General features: G+C 41.1%; 2 protein-coding genes across 2 annotated transcripts in view; one reads left to right on the top strand and one right to left on the bottom strand.

Annotated features, from left to right (window-relative positions):
• Nucleotides 1-4,299: 4,299 nt before the first annotated feature.
• Nucleotides 4,300-12,190, bottom strand: LOC139413052 (ras-related protein M-Ras). Its single transcript, XM_071160067.1, has 6 exons — nucleotides 12,038-12,190; nucleotides 10,331-10,542; nucleotides 9,882-10,035; nucleotides 9,633-9,732; nucleotides 8,546-8,625; nucleotides 4,300-8,211 (listed from the first exon to the last, which is right to left on the bottom strand). Exons 2-6 carry the CDS (start codon nucleotides 10,521-10,523, stop codon nucleotides 8,112-8,114), a joined length of 627 nt encoding a protein of 208 aa, XP_071016168.1. The 5' UTR covers nucleotides 10,524-10,542; nucleotides 12,038-12,190; the 3' UTR covers nucleotides 4,300-8,111.
• Nucleotides 12,191-13,027: 837 nt separating this feature from the next.
• Nucleotides 13,028-22,231, top strand: part of LOC139413051 (tyrosine-protein phosphatase non-receptor type 4-like) — a 36,903-nt gene continuing 27,699 nt past the window's right edge. The window contains exons 1-2 of the mRNA XM_071160066.1: nucleotides 13,028-13,416; nucleotides 17,798-17,952. Coding sequence (XP_071016167.1) covers nucleotides 17,815-17,952 — 138 coding nt within the window. The 5' untranslated portion in view covers nucleotides 13,028-13,416; nucleotides 17,798-17,814. The remainder of the gene's footprint in view (nucleotides 13,417-17,797; nucleotides 17,953-22,231) is intronic.

Below are 22,231 nucleotides of genomic sequence, written 5' to 3'. Positions count from 1 at the left end.
CAGCTTTCATTTTTCCTTTCTTCAGGAGTCTTTCGATCTGTCGTTCCAACAATAGAAAATATACATCACCAAAGACTCCCTCTATGTGGTGGGATTATACAATGTTCAACAATTGCAACATGTTAAGTCTGATTTATTTGAAATGTGCAGGAACATTCTGAAACCAACCATTTCACAAGCCCAGTAGCACAGTATCACGAGACAAAGTTATTAGGTGCTGTAGATAGTAGAGTAGTTGCTCACCTGATTGTGTTTCCTTTAGGTGTATTGAGCTTCCTTTACTCTCCTCTCCTTCTCCTTCTCCTTTTATACAGCACAGTATGCTAATAAAGCTGCTATCTATGAGTCACTTGTGTGAGATTTTGGGCAATGGATTTACTCAGGTTTAGCACAAGCAGTGCCCTTTGTCTCTCTGTAAAAGATTGGAAATTCCCGGATTTCATGAGACAAAGGTTTGCAGTGTCGTGTTCCATACTGGGACATTCCAGGACATTGGGTTAGGAGAATTTCGAAATATTAAAGCGCAACAAAACAACTGACTGGTGTGCAAAGTTTATCTAAGAGGTGGTGTTGGATGATGAATCATTCATATCACATGTAAACAAGTTCTTATTATGACATTTAGACATTTGTTGAAATCAGGAACAAAAGGTTAAAATATCATTTTGCAATACTGAATGTATTTCATTGCTATTTGAACTGGGCTCCTGCCACACGCATACCAATGATACAGAAGGTGAGTAGAGGCCATGGGTCTTATAAGTTGCAGTTGTTCCAGTTGCAGCAGGTGACTCTCAGACCCTCGGTCACACCAAGCTTCAGGCACTCCATCATCTTGAAGCAGGACTTGTGGAAGGTGTTCTCTGGAGAAATAGAGAGAGAAAGATAGAGAGGGTGGAGAGACATGGAGATGACGATCCCCACAGGGCACAGACGTCAGTTCAACATCTAGTTTTGATTGTTGTCAACTAATGTTGTCAACTAACGTGAATTCAACACGAAATCAACAAGAACTGTCACCGTGTCATTGGATTTAGGTTCAAAGCTGGGTGATAAAAAGAGGAAATGCCCTGACGTTGATGACCTTTTTCCAACCCAATCAGTTTTCTATGTTGATTCAACGTCATCACATAGATTCTTGTGGGGTTAAAATGACATGGGAACAACATTGACTCAACCAGTTTTTGTCCAGCGGGTAATGACTTTCGACTGAGTGATAATCTTGTAGGCCTACCTAGTAAATAGATTTCTGTTGTTTGTGTGTGTATGTCTTTGATGGATTGCTGGTTGGATTAATAAGGCACTGTGGCAGTGATTGTGGGTGTATGCCATGCCGACTGAATGGTGCTGGGACTCACCATAAGGGGAAGGGTAGGTCACTTTGGCACAGGCGTCCAGCTCGGGAGGACAGGTCTCCACAGTCCCCACACAATCACCACTGCCTCACGTGGCCCGGACACACTTATGGCCCTGCAAGGCCTCACCTGAGAGAGGGGGGAGAGAAAGAGAGAGAGAGAAATAGAGAAACATTAACGAAAACCTGAGTAAACCTTGAAAGTCACTGGCCACAGTCATAGTGTGTAGCCTAGTGCACACTACTGACCTACAATCAAGGTTTTTTTTTTATTTGAACTTTTGAAAAGAAAAACATTAGGATGGTTCAACATGAAGAGATATTTCCCATAGATGACGGCCACCAGGAGCAGGAGACCAAAAGCAAAGACTTTCATGTTTGGATGTGGTTCTAAGAGAAAGAACGACACATTTCAACAGTGTAACCTATATAGACACGACAGTTAACATATTGTTCAATACCTTTACAAGTCTTTGTGTCCTAGGCTCAGACAGACATTTCAAACAGGGTCAAAAAAGTGTGAAGTCAGTGCCCTTTTGTCCATCTTACCTTCTGTACCTCTGCAGGTTTCAGTGTAACTCTCCTTCCTCCGGCCCCTCCTTTATTCAGAAATATGAGACTGATAAACACAATGCTTTGGGAAAAGAACCCGATAAGAAAAGACATGTTCTTTTTAAAGCACGGACACAGGTGCAGTGTCAGACATGAGTACGTACAGTAGTGGAATGGGTAGCCTACCGCTCAAATGAAAGGATCATTGGGTTTAATATTCCTTAACTGTCATCGGCTGTAATTGTGTTGTAGCTGTGTGATTGCGCTGCGTAGCAGTTACAGGAGCTAAACACACTTTTTCATCTTCCACCTACTTTTCATTTTTTTTAAAGGATTGAAAAAGGAGGTGGGGGAGTAAAAAATAAGATGAACCATTTGAAATGAACCTGTAAAGCTTTGAAAATGACAACAAAAACAATGAAAAGAAAAGATGGGGAAATATAAAGAAACATTAGGCCTTCCTAACAAGCCAATGTGGTGGGTAACCTTGAAGAGAAGCCAAACCAAAGGATGAGGAGGCTGTGTAGCTTGCGCTGTGAACCTACCTGATGCTGCAGGTCAGAGATGGGTCCCATTATGCCTGGCAAAAACCAAACAATGCATTCCACAGTAAGAACCTCATACCAACGGTCAAGCATAGTGGTTGTCGTGTGATGGTTTGGAGATGCTTTGCTGCCTCAGGATCTGGGCGACTTGCCTTAATATAGAAGGAACCATGAATTATTCTCTGTATCAGAGAATTCTACAGGAGAATGTCAGGACATCTGTCTGAAAGCTGAAGATGAAGCGCAGCTGGGTCATGCAGCAAGACAATGATCCAAAACACACATGAAAATGGCTAAACAAAGAAAGAAATTTGAAGTTTTGGAATGGCCTAGTCAAAGTCCAGACCTAATCTCAATTAAGATGTTGTGGCAGGACTTGAAACAAGCAATCCATGCTTGAAACCCCACAAATATCACTGAGTTACAGCAGTCCTGCATGGAAAGGTGAAACAAAATTCCTCCACATTGACGTGAGAGACTGATCAACGACTACAGGAAGCTTTTGGTTGGAGTCATTGCAACTAAAGGTGGCACAACCAGTTATTGAGTGTAAGAGGAAATTTACTTTTTTACATTGAGTGTTGGCATTGAGTGTTGGCATTGAGTGTTGGCATTGAGTGTTGCAGACTTACATAACTTTGTTTATGAAATTAATGACATAAGTATATCATTGTTGTGTTATTGGTTTACTCAGGTTCCCTTTATCTAATATTAGGTTTTGGTTGAAGATCTGATAACATTCAGTATCAAAAATGGGCAAAAATAGAAGATTAGAAAGGGGGCAAATGCTTTTTTACAACGCTATACTGACAATATGACAAATAAAATGGGAGTATACTGTACATTTAAAACAGGTTAAAACAATCATGTTCTCACTTTATTCGATCCCAGAAAACTAGAATATAGAATAGAATAAAATACATATAGAATAACATAGATATATAAGCCTAGCAAGCAAATATGAAAAATCTGATAAATTCTCAATGTAGCAAGGTGGTAAAAGCGCATAGCTGTATTCATTTATATCCACTAGATGGCACTGTCCCTTTACGAGATTCATAAATGAGGTGTGCAAGCAGTTATGGGATTGCGCATGCACAGTGTGTGAGTGAGAGCAAGCAATTAGACTGGAGAGCTGTTGAAATCCATCTTTGGTCCAACATTACTTTAGGTGGGCAAATCATTTTTTTTTTTATCTTACTCTTGTACCAGAATATATCATAGTTTGCATAATCTGCAATGTATAAGAGTTTGTTTTGCAATATTGATGCCAGATGGTCATGTTAGCCTGTTGATACTTTCAGATTGACATGGTCATGTTAGCTTCTTTCTCAAGAACTCCTTGACATTATGTTGGCCTATTTAAAGAAGCCTGTTAATTATCTTCGCGGCTGTTGGTCTTTGTACTGTGTGTCGTGCTCTGCGTGATCCATTGTACTACTCTCTGAGCTGGACCATTTCCCCCTATATTACACTTTTAGAGGCTGATCACAAAGGATCGCATTACTCATCATCAACCCGCTTCACTTCGACGCACACTTAGTCACAAGCCTAATTTGGATGATCGTGAATTGAACATCACTGGCTAAATTGCAGCATGCTTAGAAAAAGGGCCACATGAATATGATTTGATATATTCAGAAGATTTTCAGCGTCTAAATCTAAGAAACAACAAATTGATCCATTACATAAACTAGATTTGGCTATTTCAGTGCTTAGCTTTCTGTGGGATACAGTGCCTTCAGAAAGTATTCATAGCCCTTGAAAATGTAAAATGGTTTAAATCTTCATATTTTTTCTACACACAAATCTACACACAATTCCCCATAATGAAAAAGTGAAAACATGTTTTCAGACATTTCTGCACTTTTATTGAAAATGAAATACAGAAATATCAAATTTACATAAGATATTCACAGCCCTGATTCAATACAAGTTAGAATCCCTGTTGGCAGCGATTACAGCTGTGAGTCTTTCTGGGTCTCTAAGAGCTTTGCACACCTGGATTGTACAATAGTTGCACATTATTCTTTAAAAAACTCTTCAAGCTCTGTCAAATTGGTTGTTGATCATTGCTAGACAGTCATTTTCAAGTCTTGCCATAGATTTTCAAGCGGATTTAAGATAAATCTGTAACTAGGCCACTCAGGAACATTCAATATTGTCTTGGTAACAACTCCAGTGTATATTTGACCTTGTGTTTTAAGTTATTGTCCTGCTGAAAGGTGAACTTGTCTCCCCATGGTCTGTTGGAAAGCACTCAACCAGGTTTTCCTCTAGGATTTTGCCTGTACTTAGCTCTATTATGTTTATTTTTACTCTTAAAAACTACCTAGTCCTTGCCGAAGACAAACATACCCATAACATGATGCAGCCACCACCATGCTTAAAAATATGAAGAGTGGTACTCAGTGATGTGTTGGATTTACCCCAAACATACAGTAACACTTTGTATTCAGGACATAAAGTTAACTTCTTTGCCACATTTTTTTTGCATGTTTAATTTAGTGCCTTAGTGCAAACAGGATGCATGTTTTGGAATATTTTTTATTCTGTACAGGCGTCCTTCTTTTCACTCTGTCATTTCGGTTTCACTCTGTCATTTCGGTTAGTATCAGTTAAAAAGGACACGTCTTTGTAGTGGCCAGGGCTGGATCTAGGCTTACGGGGCCCTAAGTGAGATTTGGTTGAGGGGCCCCGTCACCAAGAGGGCAATATGTTTTAGTAGACCCCCTCTTGACGGCAGAGAGAGAAAAATGTCAGTTTTAAAGTTAATTTGCAATCCTACCCATTTTGCCATGAAGCGTACAGAAAATGTTGCCGTTTTCAAGCAAGTTTTCTGTAGTTCTACACATTTTACCATGGGGTGGAGAGAAAATGTAGCAATTTTATAACACATTTCATGCAATTCTGCTCGTTTTGCCATTTGGCAGAGAGAGGTTTAGTGGTTCTAAAGCACATTTTCTTCAATTCTACCCATTTTGCCATGGGGTGGAGTGTTTTAAATGGAAATTCTGCCACTTTTCAACCTTGTATTCATCATCTTCATCACAGTGTCTACATACAGTGCCTTCAGAAAGTATTTAGACCCCTTGACTCTACACACAATACCCCATAATGACAAAGCAAAAATGTATTACAAATAAAATCAGAAATGCCTTATTTACACCATCCCTATGGTGAAACATGGTGGTGGCAACATCATGCTGTGGGGATGTATTTCAGCAGCAGGGACTGAGAGACTAGTCAGGGTCGAGGCAAAGATGAATGGAGCAAAGTACAGAGAGACCCTTGATGAAAATCTGCTCAAGAGCGCTCAGGACCTCAGACTGGGGCGAAGGTTCGCCTTCCAACAGGACAACAACCCTAAGTGGCTTCGGGACAGGTGTCCTTGAGTGGCCCATCCAGAGCCCGGACATGAACCCGATCGAACATCTCTGGAGAGACCTTAAAATAGCTGTGCAGCAATGCTCCCCATCCAACCTGACAGAGCTTGAGAGGATCTGCAGAGAAGAATGGGAGAAACTCCCCAAATACAGGTGTGCCAAGCTTGTAGCATCATACCCAAGAAGACTCAAAGTTGTAATCACTGCCAAAGAGTCTGAATACTTATGTAAATATAATTGTTTCGTTTTTTATGTTAAAGAAATTAGCAAAACATTCTGAAAACCTGTTTTTGCTTATTCATTATGTGGTATTGTGTGTAGATTGATGCGGGGGGGAAACTATTTAATCACTTTTAGAATAAGGCTTTAATCTAACAAAATGTGGAAAAAGTCAAGGGTTCTGAATACTTTCCAAAAGCACTGTATGTGAAAACAGCGCGCTTCTAGGATCTGTGGTTAAAAAGATAAGGTCCTAAAAAAGGGCCCCTGGGCACATGCCCCAAGTTTAGATAATTGGCCAGGCAAACTTAGTAATCTAAAGATTGTTCGCTGACATGGCTAATTGAGTGACTGTCAGTGACTGACAAAACAAGAGAAAAACTGCTGATGCACAACCACACTTTTAACTTGCACCTTGTGTATTCTACTATTCTAACTTGCAACAGTAAGTTCAAACCCCGACTGAGTTCCAAAAAAAAACACACATAAGCGCCTGCTTATGTCGCTTATGCCTGGAGCCGGCCCTGGTAGTGACTTGGTACTGATACACCATCCAAAGTGTAATAATAATAACTTCACCATGCTCAAAGGGATACTCAATGTCTGCTCTTTTCAAGTCCGACTGTAACACAACAAAATGTGGACAAAGTCAAGGGTTGTGAATATTTTCTGAATGCACTGTATATCCCCCAGAACAAAGGGCCAAATGTACAACCATGCTAAATGTTGTTCCATTCTTGCAGTTACATTTATATCCACTGGAGGGCACCATCAACTCACTAATATTCACTGAGATTGACAGAGACAGACAGTCTTCTGTTTCATTATAATTATGGTTTTATCCAGACAAACCAGTTTACCCAGGATGTGTACACATATAATAGAACACAAAATGTATTAACACACATTTATACTTTGCCTACACGTCTTTTGTTCCATCAATTTCTTAGTTAAGCTCTGTGCTTTGTGCCTCTCTGGGGTAGCCTTGTACTAATGATAACACAGCAATACATTACTTATATAAAATAAATAGTGAAATAGTAGCAAAGAAATCTAATATTCACATGTAAAAATGTGATTTCATCGTCTAGGATATGTTCACATCCAGGGCACTCACGCACGCACACACACACACACCACAATAGTGTGTTGAAAGCGTTTTGAGAAGTGCACGACTACATCCAGTGAGCACTGATAAGTCCAAATGGTCACGGTTCATAAGTGTACATTCAAATAAGACATTTGGTGTGTTCAATAAGCTACAATACAGTTCTATGACAGTCTTGTTCGGAGATTATAAAGACGTTCTCCATGTAGAAATTATGGGGCTACACATTGGCTGCCTCCCAGGCTTTAACACAATGTCTGGAGTCCCTTTGCCAGATGCTATCCATTTGGAATCTCTCTTTCTCTCTCTGTGTCTCTTTCCTCACTTTCCCTTCTTCTCTCTGTTGTCTGACAGGCCCACTGATTCCAACACAAACAGACATATCCTCTCCCCTCCTCTCACTCCCCTCTCTAATATACTCCCCCTCACTGGGGAAAGTTCTCAGTTTCCTCCCTCCTTCCAGTGCTTTATTCAATGGCCTCCATCTTAATGATAGGGACTATAACAAGAAAGCTATTTAAAAACAACAAGGACCAAGTTTTAAAGGCCTACCTCTTAGTAAAACGATGTTTGTGTGACCCTGCTACAGTATGTCCTAATTATTTACAGATTATCTTTGTGAGCCCATATGTCCAGTTTCTCTGTCAAAGAGCTTCATTGGTAGATAAAGGCAGTATTGATGCCACTTTATCGCCATGTAGTTGAGTAAGTTAGTGCACATTCCCAGAAGAGCTGTAAAATGATTCCACTGGTCCTTTTAGGGCGAGTCAGTCACATCCCGTGTCTGGGAAACTCCTGTGCTGTTGGACCTGACCCTTCCACCTAACTCATGTGCCGGGATAGAGGGTACAAACTGCCTCCTGGAACTCTGTGTAGAGAGTAAACACTCCTAAATGTAATCATCTTCCCCCTGTCCTGTAGGGAGCAGCTGTACAAGTAAAAAACCATCATAGGACAACACAGTGCAGTCGGTGGGAGACAGTGGACCTGTCGGCTCGCCACTTGGTTTTCCTCTTCTTCTTCATGCTCCTCTCTGGAATCTGTTGCCTGGGTGTGTGAGAGAGAGAGAGAGAGAGATAGAGATAGAGAGAGAGAGATAGAGAGAGAGATAGAGATATATAGAGAGAGAGAGAGAGAGAGAGAGAGAGAGAGAGAGAGAGAGAGAGAGAGATAGAGAGAGAGAGATAGAGAGAGAGAGAGAGAGAGAGAGAGAGAGAGAGAGAGAGACAGCGAGAGAGAGAGAGACAGAGAGAGAGACAGAGAGAGAGAGAGAGAGAGAGAGAGAGAGAGAGAGAGAGAGAGAGAGAGAGAGAGAGTGGCTCTCATAGCTTTTGTATCAAACAGACAACCCTTCTCTAAATAATCTGTGGCGGTAACATACCTGATTACTCTAACTAACTCGTGGAACGCCTTGTCAACATTCATGGCTGGGTCCTTAGCACTGGTTTCAATGTAAGCTATCTGTAAATCAAAAAGCTCAGAACTGAGAATGGAGATCAAACAATATCTGTAGATTACATACAGTGGCAATACAACGTATGTGAACCCTTTGGAATTACCTGGATTTATGAATAAATTTGACATAAAATTTGATCTGATCTTCATCTAAGTCAGAACAATTGGCAAACACAGTGTGCTTAAATAACAAACAAATTATTGTATTTTCTTTTCTTGTCTATATTGAATACATAATTTAAACACTCACAGTGTAGGTTGGAAAAAGTATGTGAACCCCTAGGCTAATGACTTCTCCAAAAGCTAATTGGAGTCAGGAGTCAGCTAACCTGGAGTCACTGCTGTCCAAAAAACGACAGCTACAGCTTGCTATCATCGACGGAAAAACAAATTCCCAAGTTTAGCAAGTCATCTTGCAGGAGAATATAAGGCTATCTGTCTGCCAATTGAAGCTCTACAGAAGTTGGGTGATGCAACAGGACAACAACCCAAAACACAGAAGTAAATCAACAACAGAATGGCTTCAACAGAAGAAAATACGCCTTCTGGAGTGGCCCACTCAGAGTCCTGACCTCAACCCAATTGAGATGCTGTGGCATGACCTCAAGAGAGCGGTTCACACCAGACATCCCAAGAATATTGCTGAACTGAAACAGTTTTGTAAAGGGGAATGGTTCAAAATTCTTCCTGACCATGTGCAGGTCTGATCCGCAACTACAGAAAACGTTTGGTTGAGGTTATTGCTGCCAAAGGAGGGTCAACCAGTTATTAAATCCAAGGGTTCACATACTTGTTCCACCCTGCACTGTGAATGTTTACACGGTGGGTTCAATAAAGACATGAACATTGTTGGCATGTTGTTCGTTTAAACAGACTGTGTTTGTCTGTTGTTGAGACTTAGATGAAGATCAGATCAAATTGTAGGACCAATTTATGCAGAAAACCAGGTAATTCTAAAGGGTTCACATACTTTTTCTTGCCACTGTACATGTAAAGTTCACACATTCACTCACACTGTGTTTACTAGCCATCTCCCTCCCCTGATCACTGGGTATTTTACGTAAGTGCAGCAGATCCACTTTGTTGGCCACAAGAACCATAGGAAAGGATTCCCTAAAAAAATAAGGAAAATGACAATGAATAAATGAACGAATGGATGGATGGACAGAGTAATAAATGCATGAATGCCTGAATAACGGAATGCAGGAATGACTGTTGTCCTGGCCACGGCCACCAGTGGGAAGTTAAGTAGTAAATCCCACCGGTCCTTCACCCTGAGGATGAGTTGATGGAAGCGGTCCACATGTTCAAAGCTGGCCTTGTCTGTGACAGAGAACACGATGAGGAACCCGTCCCCAGTCCTCATGTACTGTTCCCTCATAGCACTGAACTCCTCTTGGCCTGCTGTATCCAGAACTGCAGAGACAAACACGATCAGACAGGTCCCACATATAGCATCTACACTGAGAACAGTATTATGAATGATCCTGGTTATTCATAAATGCGTGTAGCTGTGTGCTGATCCCTCACATCTAACAATGGCAGCACAATAATGCTCTCCTTTTTTTTTCTCCTTATAACAGAACATTCAATCTTGTTCTTCAGTACATTACAAAGGTTATTTCTGGGGGAAACGATATAGTACTTTTGGCTAGGTTAACAGGTTGGGCTTTTTATTTGTAATGTATGTGCTATCTATAAATCCATTTACCATCCAATATGGCCCACTGGGCATCAATCTCAGTGTGTTTGAGATAGGAGTCCTCGATGGTGGGGTCGTAATCAGGGACAAAGATCTTCTGAAAGAACTGAATGGTGAGCGCACTCTTCCCCACTCCCCCATCCCCCACCACGACCAGCTTATACGTGGGGAGATTGTCACTGGGAACAGCGCTCGTTGCCATAGTGACAGCTATGCTATACCTGGAACATAGAGGGAAGACGGAAGATGGTGTATGTCTGACTGATGCCATTTAGAATGGGCTTTTTGCCCCTCTCTTGCTCTGGACAAAAATACATGACACAAATCACAAATTAAATGGCACAGGTAATAGTGTGGTAATAGATCAATATACATCTTAAATTAATATTATAAAAGCAGAGATCCTTCTTTTTCACTGCAATGCATAGAAAACACGGTCATTTATCTTCCATCCCTTACATGGTTGCTTACTCACTGGGCCAAAACAGTATCATTCTTATGTTGGAATACCCACTCTTTTTTTCCACTGAAAACATCAAACACTCAAACAAGGCTGAGGTCTGTACTGTAGCAGTCTAGTCCTTGTCTGCTGGATCTTTACTGACGTACTTAAGTCAGGGAATCACCCACCCACACACACACGCCATGAGTAAGGAAACCTAGCCTGCAGCTCCATACAATGGCACTGGCCTAACAGGATGAGGTCACACAGAGAGTTCTTCCTTCCTGCAGTCAACAATGGCAGGAAGTGGATGGTTTCCTTTCTCAGTGGATACTGTAGCCTGCATCGCTGGCCGGAGTAGGAACGGAACCCAGATGCTTGTGGAACTTACAGGCCCTCCATAACAATATTGTAGCCAGAGAATGGGACAAGGGCAGACCAACCAATAACAATTCTCAGTCGAACCTGGGGCCTGAGGAGACCTTATGATCTGATTTGTCCCCCAAAGTGTTCAGAGCAACAACAAAAACACTTTTTTTTTACATAAAAGGCTGTAAAAACACCAGGAAATCAGCTACAAGTGATTTTAATTTAAGAAATCTGTTCCCAAGTATTCCCACACACAATAGAGAGACATGTGATCTTATACAAACGACAGCGAGTTATTAAATTAATGTTTTATATAACATTATAAAACAGTAATTATAACATGATATCTATTTGGGGTCCTTGTGGACAATTTCTAGTCTACAAATGATTTGTAATTATGTTCCAGCCCCCGAACACCAGCTCAAGTACAAATCGTCCCGCGGCTGAATCTAGTTGATGATTTAATGCTGTTCTAATCGCACATTATGTAGGCCTACCTACCCAGCACAACCTGTTGATCGAGGACTATGTAGTCTGGGTGATTCCTTATTTCTCAGACACACTTCGCGCACACATACACCTCATTTGTGATCAGTCAGCTCTGTGATTCATAAATCCCCATTCATCTGTGATTCACAAAATCCCATATCCCCACTGAACAGTTTTGTTTTTATAGTGCCAAATTCGATCCCATAACAAAGTTTAACAATTCTTTGCTTAGGCATAACCAGATAAAGTGCGATTCGGTATTGTAAAATGCCTCACCATACCATATTATTCCAAGGTATAATTGGACTTACACACACATTTCAGTAGGATACAGCTAGCCGTGACTTTACATCTGAAAACACCAGACATCCCAAAACATCTCAATATGTCGTAGCCGATTAAATAAAATAGCTTACCCCAATATATTTACTGTAAAGTCGCTTGCATGAAGTCACATTTCCTGCCTTCTCATGTTGTAAAGCTGACCTCATTCAGAGCTGTACATTTATATCAAATCCATTTCATATCACAGCTGCTGGAAAGTCCAGCATCTGCCACAAAAATGTAACAGTTACTTTGCGTTGCAACAGCTGATACGATAGGTTTGCTTCACGCGGGAGAAGGGGGGGGTCAACATTTGTTATTTTAGCGCAAATAAGCCCTTATTTTAATGATTATAGGTCCCATTTAGAGTTTGTCGCGCTTAATTTAAGTGCTTCAATTATTGACTTTCAATGTGTTATGGTTTTAACCTGCCATTTTTGGAGGTAAAGTATAACAACATTTGAACAGCATCCCCTTGTTGTAGAAATGGAGCATTCCATAGTGACTCAAGTCCAGATGTGACCATGTAAAAATAATTATATTTTCAACCAATGTATAGCCTATTGCTTATTTACAAAGTATCTATAAACTATCTACAAAAACGAATAAAGAACTATTTATTAACAACTTACAAACTCCCCATTAATCATTTTAAGTGGGCCATACCTTATTGTTACTTACGTGTTACCTAAAAGTGGTCAGTTCTAAATGGGAGTGTACAATAATGCGGATCACTATCAGAGTTTCTGCGTTTCATTTTGAAACTATATACAATAATCCAGTTATTACCATTCATCTCAAATAGAAGTGGCATGGACATCGAATTGGCCACAAGATGGGAGTATAGGATATTTATTTGCAAAAGTAACTACATGTTTACTAAGCTTTTAATATATCACACACAAACTACATTAATGGAAACAAATATTTGAAGTTACCTACAATCGAATAATAATAATAATAGTATTCATATTTCCCCCATTTCTCACAATGTAGGCTGCGCGCGTGCGTGTCGTGAAACCTGTGCCTCAAATGCCACGCCTACTAGTTTGACAGACATCAACCCCCGTTCAAAAAAATGTGTTGTGGAGTTCACGCCATGTTTCGTTGATGCCCCATGGTTTATGCTTCAGCGATATAAATGATAAACGTCTTCACACGGGGTTGTCTTTGAATTGAACTACAGTTTGGGGACCGCGGAAAGGAAGTTCTGTTTTTTTTGTGTGATCATACCTACCTGCCAGTGCTTGCCTTGCCCGCATTACAATGGTTGCGTCCTGTATTGACGTTTGCCTGGGTCCATCATCGCTGTGGTGCTGAAAAGAAACGAACCCGTGCGGCCGTAGCGAGTGCATGCTGCTGCGAACGATGAGGAGGTTTCTGCGGACCTGCAGCGGTTGAATTGCACCACCTCTCCCACTTCTTGATTTTATCCCTCAAAACCTGGACTCTACCGGCGCAGTTTATGAAGGTAACATTAAGCAGCCTGCATAATAATAACGTCATGCCATGGTTAGCTTGCTAGCTTGCATAGCACAGCTGATGTAGCAAGTTAGCTAACTAGCTGCCCATCTATCCAGAGACAGTATAGCTACACCTCTGCGTTAGCTGATGCTAGTCTTAGTGACAGTGACAAGTATGTGATGGCCTGGTGGCTAGCTTTCTAGCAAGCTAACATCAATGTGTTGTTATTTTTCTGTCCCTGTCATATGCCAGTTGACAGCCTTATAGGCTACAGTTAACTAGAATGGAACCGAACAGAATAGAGTGTGCACTTCTAACCTATGTCTGGTTCTGGGAGGGAGTGTAGGCCAGGGGAGAAGGTAGAGGCTAAATATATGTCTGGGTCAATAGATGGATAAACCTCTTTCTTGAATCAGTACACAGAGAGACCCCACTGATTCTGATTACAGGTAGGCAACACACTGGTTTAGCTGGTTGACATAATGAACTCCACTCAGAATTACATACAAGTCTTGTTTGTCTGTAATAATGCTGTTATGACACATATTCATGTCGTATTCATGCTGCTGGATGCAAGACCCCGTGCTCGGGTTCCTATCACAAGAAACATGGACGCTCTAGTTTAGTGCACCGACTGACTTGATAAAAACACTAGGCTTCTAATATACCTGCTGTTACAAAGAAAGGCTGAGCGAATAGAGCTTCACAGAAATGGCATCGTCCCTGGAATCTATAGAATCCCCACTGATGTCATCATCATATTCCCTCCCCTGCCTCCTTGCTGACCATAGTGGAATATAGAGGAGCAGCCATTTGCTATCACACAATCTCAACTGTCTCTCTCTCTCTGATAAAGAGCTGCAAGGCTATAGTGGAGAATGACGAGAAAGAGTGGAAAGAAGAGGAGGATTGTATCCTACCCACACGGCTCCATCTCTCCACCTCTCTCCATCTGTCCAAAGCAGCCTCACATTTTTAGAGACTGGGTCAGTTATTGTCAAGTGCAAGGCTTTTTTTGACAGTGCAGTGAATGAGAGTGATGGAGTACATGGGATTTGATTGGGGAGAAGGGGGAGTGTGCTGAAACAGATGAAACCGAGCAACGGAGTGTGTGCTGCAGATAACGGAAAAGTGTGTGGTAAATGACAAACACATATGTGCTCATGAAGCTCTAAAACAGGATGAATCACTAGGGGGTCTACACTGTAGTGTCCCTACCTCCACAGTTCGGGGTGGTGAGTTAGTAGCTACACTGCTGCTTAGGCTAAATATCTGAATGAATGAGATGTGTAGCAACAAATGCCAATGGAGCTTTAAGAATGGGAGAGGAGGAAGGAAGGAATCAGGGAGAATGAGAATGGCCTCAAAGGGGGTTCTATCAATGGCAACGCTCTCTAACCTCTAGCTCACAGCCATCGACAACATAATTGTGTTTGTTAGGCTATTCATCATTATGCTCAATTCTGTGTGGACATATGTTGCAAAGGAATGCAGCTGATTTAATTTGCGACCCAGAATCCTTTTCAGAGTGAATCTCTTCTGTCGTGAACAATGTTGTTTAGATTTGTGCCCAGGGTTAAATGGCTTGTTAGCTACTGTTGGCTTTAGCCTCACAATGTTAAGAAGGCTTACTAGACCACGCACGGAAACCACGCACGGAAAAAACTGAGAATAGTGGAAAGAGAGAAAAAAAGAGGGCATACGCTCTCTAGTGTCACGCATGAGTGTGTGATCTGTGATGCATGTGTGGTGCTCCACAGTTGATCTAATGATGGTAGCCCTCCAAATGGCATCCTATTCCCAACATAGTGCACTACTTTTGACCAGAGCCCTATGATGAATATATACCATTTGGGACTCAGATGTGGTGACTGAGGTCTGCAGAGTGGAAGATCTGAGAGGAAGGGGAACTCCCTTTGTGTGTGGAACATAACCTACCTGGGTTGTGTTCAGTAGACCACACTATAGCAAAACGTGTTGAAATGAAAATGAGTGTTTATTATTGGACAAGTCCAAGCAGTCCCTCCTTGTTTTAGTCATTTTTTTTCCTGTTTCATGCCTAATGAACATGACCCTTGTTGTTTGTACTGTATTCTCTTGGGGGGAGAGATGTGTCTGAACTGTACACACAGCATGCTAATCCAGTGCTGGAGTGGGTGGGAGTGTTTTAGGAGCCAAGGTTTAATAAAACGATTATGTCCCTTAGCTGTCATAACAGTTTATTGTACACAGATGCTTTGAAGAAGGAATGTAGCCTAAGTACACAATATTTTTCTGCTTTATAACCCATAGTTATACCGTGTCAGATAGGTAATGCTGTCCTGTTGTACTTGCTGTGAAAATACTAAGACAACGGTAGGCCATTATGTCACCTGATTGATCTGTAAAGCAATGTGTAGCCTACTTTATTCAGGGGTTAGGTTACTAACTTCGGTCTAGGGCCTAGGAGTTGCATTGGGATTCAAGGTAGCTCCTCTGCATTTGGCATGGTGTCTGTCTGGTCTCTCCACGCAGCTCCAGCAATCCAGAGCTGTGGCTCTATTACTGAAAGGTCACTCAGCCCCAGAGACTCAGCCTATGATTTGAACTCTGTTATGGTGGGTGGTGGTGTTGGCAGGCGAGCCAGGTTGGAAGCGGGTTACACTGACACTGACACACAGTCTATCTGTTCCCATCCCTCAAGTTCATGGTTATTGGATGGACCCACCCCACACTCAAGGCTAGCTGCCATGGCCATTCACTGCCAACTTTGTGTGGTTGTCCTGGATGCTATGGTGATAGAAAGTGCAGTAAACAAACACAGTAAACAAACAATGACAGTGAAGGTCAAAGTAGGTATATATGGATCAGTATGTTTATTAGGATTCTACTGTGACTGTTCCATGTGTTGACATCTGCACACTGGAGGTTATGTTTTTGGACTGCAACTTTGTTCAAAGGAGGGCCTACGTTGTAAATAACCTTAGTCTAAACCTGAGACTCATTGGGACATTTGGCTTTTTTCTATTGGTAGGCGTAAACAAAAACGGTCATGTCCTGAATAGACTTGAGTAGATAATAAGGTCTGATTCAGGCCAGGACAGCTCCACTCCCTAGATATTTTTTAGGCCTAGTTTGACCATTTCATTCAAGAATTCAGAACATGGAAAACATAGACAAAGTGCATGTGAACTGTTAAAAACACGTTTAAATAATGGGAAGGATAAACATGATAGAATAATAGCCAGTAGGTTTTGAAGCGTCTGATCCCCCTGATTTAACCTCTTAACTGTGAGAAGTGGGGACCCGTGACAGGGTATTGGCCCATGTGGGAGTTCTGGAGACGGGTCCAGTGTGACAACACCGTACAGCGACTCAGCGTGTCTTTGTGTGTTGCACTGTGACATTCACAGGAACACCATTGTCACTGACAAAAACTCTGCTGCTGGTGTGGCCATTGTTTATTTCGGGACCTTTCTGTGTGCAGTCAATGGATGATGTCATGCAGGAAAAAGGTAAAAGGTGATATAGCCTAGCTTAGTTGTTTTAAAACAATTTATATGTTTCTGCAGTCACTTTTCTCCCTAAAATTGGATATGATTGTGAAATATGATTTTAATAAGTATTTATCACCCTTCCCCCTGTCATTACAACTTTATTACTCAGAATTAGGCCTAACAGCATCCATCAGAGAGAGAGAGAGAGAGTGTGTGTGGTGTGTGTGTGCATGTGTGTGTCTGTGGGGACTCTGGTGGGGACGTGAAGACTGCTAACCCTCTTGGGGAAGTCCTCTTTAGTGTGTGTAGCTCTCTTCCTCCCAGCAGTAGTGAACTGGGTCATGCCTCACTGAATCCTTTCATTGTACTGCAGCCTGACTGTAAGAGCATGGACCATAAAGGATCAAGGGCCTTGCATCTGACGGGGATCTCTTTCTAGATATTACTAGAATGAAGTATGACATCATCAGCGTCAGTCACAGATTTAAGGAGGAGTGCGTTGTCTTTATTCTTTTTACTTGACTCAATTATGCCGTTGCCAACTGTTTAAAAAAAAAATGAAAATGAACAACATTTTGAGAAATGGTATACTGGTGTTGAAGAGGAGGCTAACCATTCTCCATTGCAATTTTTTTTATTTAACTAGGCAAGTCAGTTAAGAACAAATTCCCTACCCCGGCCAAACCCTCCCCTAAACCGGATGACGCAAGGCCAATTTTGCATCGCCCTGTGGGACTCCCGATCACGGCCGGTTGTGATATAGCCCGGTATCGAACCAGGGTCTGTAGTGACGCCTGTAGCACTGAGATGCTGTGCCTTAGACCGCTGTGCCACTCTGGAACAATGTAATGTATTTAAATGCAGTATAATATAAGGTCCCTAACCCTTCTGTTTTGTTTCTCTGTGTTGCAGACCCAGTGTGGACAGTAATGACCTCACGCTCCCGGTTGCCAGCTGGCAGTAACGACAATGTCCGAGCATCAGAGCTGGCACAAGACAGGCAGCACACAGAGGTGGTCTGTAATGTTCTTCTGCTGGATAACACAGTTCAAGCCTTCAAAGTTAATGTAAGTACTGTACTATACTACTCCCGGCATCTACACTGACTGTACAGCCATACATCTCACCATAGAAAATGACTGGGTTAGGGCCTTCTCTCTCTTCTCTAGACCAGTTGTCTATCAATAGGCTACACAATAACCAAGTAGGCCTATAAAGATAAATTAGACTTTGTTTAAAGGGCAATTCTGCCACTTTTCAACCTCATATTCATTACCTCCAGAACCATACTAGTGTCTGCATATGCGAAAACGGCGTGATTCTATGATATGTAGTTAAAAAGATAAGGAATGTCTTTAAAAAAATGCTTCTCTGACATCACAGGGTAGGATTAAAACTAAGAAAAAATTTGATTTATCGAAACCTGCAGTGAATTTCTAGCCAGAGGGAGGGTATTTTCTTGCTCCCCACAAATCTTAGTGTTTAAAAATGTCATCGGGTAGAACTTTTTAACTTAAATATTTTTCTACAAGATGTTTTTCACATACAGTGCATTCGGAAAGTATTCAGACTAGTGATGCACCGATATGACATTTTTGGCCGATAGCGATATCCAATATTTTCCTTGCCCAAAAAACAATACAGATATTTAAAATTTTAGCTCCCTTTTAAGCATTCTAGTACAGTTAAATAGTTAACACACACACATGGACTCAGCGGTCTAAGGCACTGCATCTCAGTGCAAGAGGCGTCGCTACAGTTCTTGTTCGAATCCAGGCTGTATCACATCCGGCCGTGATTGGGAGTCCCATAGGGCGGTGCACAATTGGCCCAGCGTCGTCCGCGTTTGGCCGGTGTAGGCCGTCATTGTAAATAAGAATTTGTTCTTAACTGACTTGCCTAGTTAAATAAAGGTTACACACACACACCACACTGACCAAAAAGTTACTTTATTGGCATTTATGTATGTCCCCATTACCAGTAAAACATTATCAAAACATATTTATTTCACTTATTTGCTGTGCTGTTTCGTGGTTCATTTGTTAAGTTGTTTCATTCTCAACCAGGATTTCTATGGAACGCCGTTTGGGTCTTTGCGTGTCAAAAAATATAATATTTAACACTACTAGACGTGTCAAATAAGCTTGTTGACCAATCAGGACCTGAATATGACTGCACGTCACCTAATAATTTAACGCGTTCGTACATTTTTTGCGTAGTTATTACACATTGATTACACTATCACTCGTATTTCATATGTCACAACGATTCATATATACGTATGCTATGATGCTGGTAAAGTTGTCTCGCACACCTACAGTGCTGGTCATTTAAAAAAAAGCTAGATAGCTCATGGATGCGAACAATGTTCTTCCCCAAAAACATAGCAAAACGACATCTGTTTCAGTAGCTATAGTTAGCTCGTTAACTATATAGCTAGGTGTCATCATCTAAAATAACCCTAATTTATAAGAGTTCTTATTTGATTAATGGTGGTCGGACCCATCTATGTGAAGCTAGCCACAATAAGGATTAGCCACAATAGTGGACTTTGCTGTTAGCCTTCAAAATAAAAGTATGACAGAATTCTACTATTTGTATTCATTTGATATACTTTTATTCTGAAGGCAAACCGCAAATTCCACTATTGTGCCTAATCCGTATTGTGGCTAGCTTCACAACACAACCCGGTCTGGTCGAACCTCATTAGCCAGATAAAGCTAGCTGGCTGCTTATAACGTTTGCTTTGGGCAACAGGGTTAAGTAGCTGGCTAGCTATTTATTTTCATGAACTTAAATTTCAATAGGCGAACAACAAGTGGCAACCTAGCTAATACTTACAAGGATTCCTAAATCATTGCTAAGAATAATGAAAATGACTGCAGTTTCTACATGGTCATTGTTTTCAGGCAGGTTGTATTGGTGCTAGCAGCTACCCCAGAAGTTGCAGTACAACAAATTATGCTTTATTACCAACGCGGTATTGTAAACACATCGTTCGTGGCCGGTGTTTGCTTGTTTGCAGACTTTTTTGTACAACTTTGACAGTGCTACTGAATCTTTTTTGACACGCAAAGACCCAAACGGCAGTGACGCTATTACTGTGTAACTCTGGTAGGGCAACTTCTGAAAAATATCTCACTTGGTAGTGTGTACCGGTGCTCGACCAGTCGGCGAAAGCCAACATCACCCACGGCAGAGAACGGTTGATTGTTAAGGGCAATGAATGCCATTATCTTGGCTTTAATCGATTTCGCCTTTGAGATGTCTCTCTGAAATCGTGTTACTCTTTCAAATGACTGCTCGACTTGTTGACTGCTCAATCCACACAGAAGTCATTACGTCATGTACCTACGTTATATAGGTATGCACGTCAGCTTTGACATCGGTTTTGCACTTCCGCGTTAAACTAGACATCAAGATATGTTCACCGATATATCTGCATCCCTAATTCATACCCCTAGACTTTTTCCAGATTTTGTTAAATTACAGCCCTATTCTAAAATTGATTAAATCTTCTTTTTTCATCATCAATCTATACACAATACCCAATAATGACAAAGTAAACACGTTTTTTGTATTTTTTGCATATTAAAAAAATACAAATAATGAAATATCACATTTACATAAGTATTCAGACCCTTTATTCAGTATTTTGTTGAAGCACATTTAGCAGCGATTACAGCCTCAATTCTTCGGTATGAGCTTGGCACATATCGAAGCTTGGCACACCTGTATTTGGGTTTCTCCCATTCTGAATTTCTCTCATTCTTCTTTGCAGAACTTATCAAGCTCTGTCAGGTTGGATGGGGAGCATTGCTGCACAGCTATTTTAAGGTCTCCAGAGATGTTTGATCGGGTTCAAGTCAGAGTTCTGGCTGGGCCACTCAAGAACATTCAGAGACTTGTCACAAAGCCACTCCTTCGTTGTCTTGGCTGTGTACTTAGGGTTGTTGTCCTGTTGGAAGGTGAACCTTCGCCTCAGTCTGAGAAACTGAACACTCTGGAGCAGGTTTTCATCATCTCTGTACCTTGGTGGTTCCAAACTTCATCACTGTATTCTTTGGGATCTTCAATGTTGCAGGCTAGAGGTCGGCCGATTATGATTTTTCAACGCCGATACCGATTATTCGGCCGATTTAAAAAAAAAAAAAAAAAATGTATTTGTAATAATGACAATTACAACAATACTGAATGAACACTTATTTTAACTTAATATAATACATCAATAAAATCAATTTAGCCTTAAATAAATAATGAAACATGTTCAATTTGGTTTAAATAATACAAAAACAAAGTGTTGGAGAAGAATGTAAAAGTGCAATATGTGCCATGTAAGAAAACTAACGTTTAAGTTCCTTGCTCAGAACATGAGAACATATGAAAGCTGGTGGTTCCTTTTAACAAGAGTCTTCAATATTCCCAGGTAAGAAGTTTTAGGTTGTAGTTATTATAGGAATTATAGGACTATTTCTCTCTATACCATTTGTATTTCATTAACCTTTGACTTGCACTTTAGTATTGCCAATGGAACAGTATAGCTTACATCCCTCTCCTCGCTCCTACCTGGGCTCGAAGCAGCGTTACCCATGCAGAGCAAGAGGAACAACCACTCCAAGTCTCAGAGCGAGTGACGTTTGTAACGCTATTAGCGCTAACTAGCTAGCCATTTCACATCGGTAACACCAGCCTAATCTCAGGAGTTGATAGGCTTGAAGTCATAAACAGCTGCTGGCAAACGCACGAAAGTGCTGTTTGAATGAATGCTTATGAGCCTGCTGGTGCCTACCATCGCTCAGTCAGACTGCTCTATCAATCATAGACTTAGTTATAACATGATAACACACAGAAATACGAGCCTTAGGTCATTGATATGGTCGAATCCGGAAACTATCATCTCGAAAACAAGTTTATTCTTTCAGTGAAATACGGAACCGTTCCGTATTTTATTTAACGGGTGGCATCCATAAGTCTAAATATTGCTGTTACATTGCACAACATTCAATGTTATGTCATAGTTACGTAAAAATTCTAGCAAATTAGGCGGCCCAAACTGTTGCATATACACTGACTCTGCGTGCAATGAACGCAAGAGAAGTGACACAATTTCACCTGGTTAATATTGCCTGCTAACCTGGATTTCTTTTAGCTAAATATGCAAGTTTAAAAATATATACTTCAGTGTATTGATTTTAAGAAAGGCATTGATGTTTATGGTTAGGTACACATTGGAGCAACGATACGCACCGCATCGATTATATGCAATGCAGGACACGCTGGATAAACTAGTAATATCATCAACCATGTGTAGTTAACTAGTGATTATGATTGATTGATTGTTTTTTA

This window comes from Oncorhynchus clarkii, chromosome 7 (genome assembly GCF_045791955.1).
Source record: "Oncorhynchus clarkii lewisi isolate Uvic-CL-2024 chromosome 7, UVic_Ocla_1.0, whole genome shotgun sequence".
Taxonomy (NCBI): domain Eukaryota; kingdom Metazoa; phylum Chordata; class Actinopteri; order Salmoniformes; family Salmonidae; genus Oncorhynchus; species Oncorhynchus clarkii.
The sequence above is the reverse complement of the archived record's forward strand: the minus strand, read 5'-3'. Positions and strand labels throughout refer to the sequence as shown.

What these genes read in the sequence shown, in the direction of transcription:
- LOC139413052 (XM_071160067.1), bottom strand. Translation starts at nt 10,523, where the DNA reads ATGGCAACGAGCGCTGTTCCCAGTGACAATCTCCCCACGTATAAGCTG. An exon ending in CCAGTGGGCCATATTGGATG is followed by an intron (nt 10,036 to 10,330) that starts GTAAATGGATTT and finishes TTGTCTCTGCAG; the next exon opens with TTCTGGATACAGCAGGCCAA. An exon ending in AGATGGCTAGTAAACACAGT is followed by an intron (nt 8,626 to 9,632) that starts GTGAGTGAATGT and finishes TTTGATTTACAG; the next exon opens with ATAGCTTACATTGAAACCAG.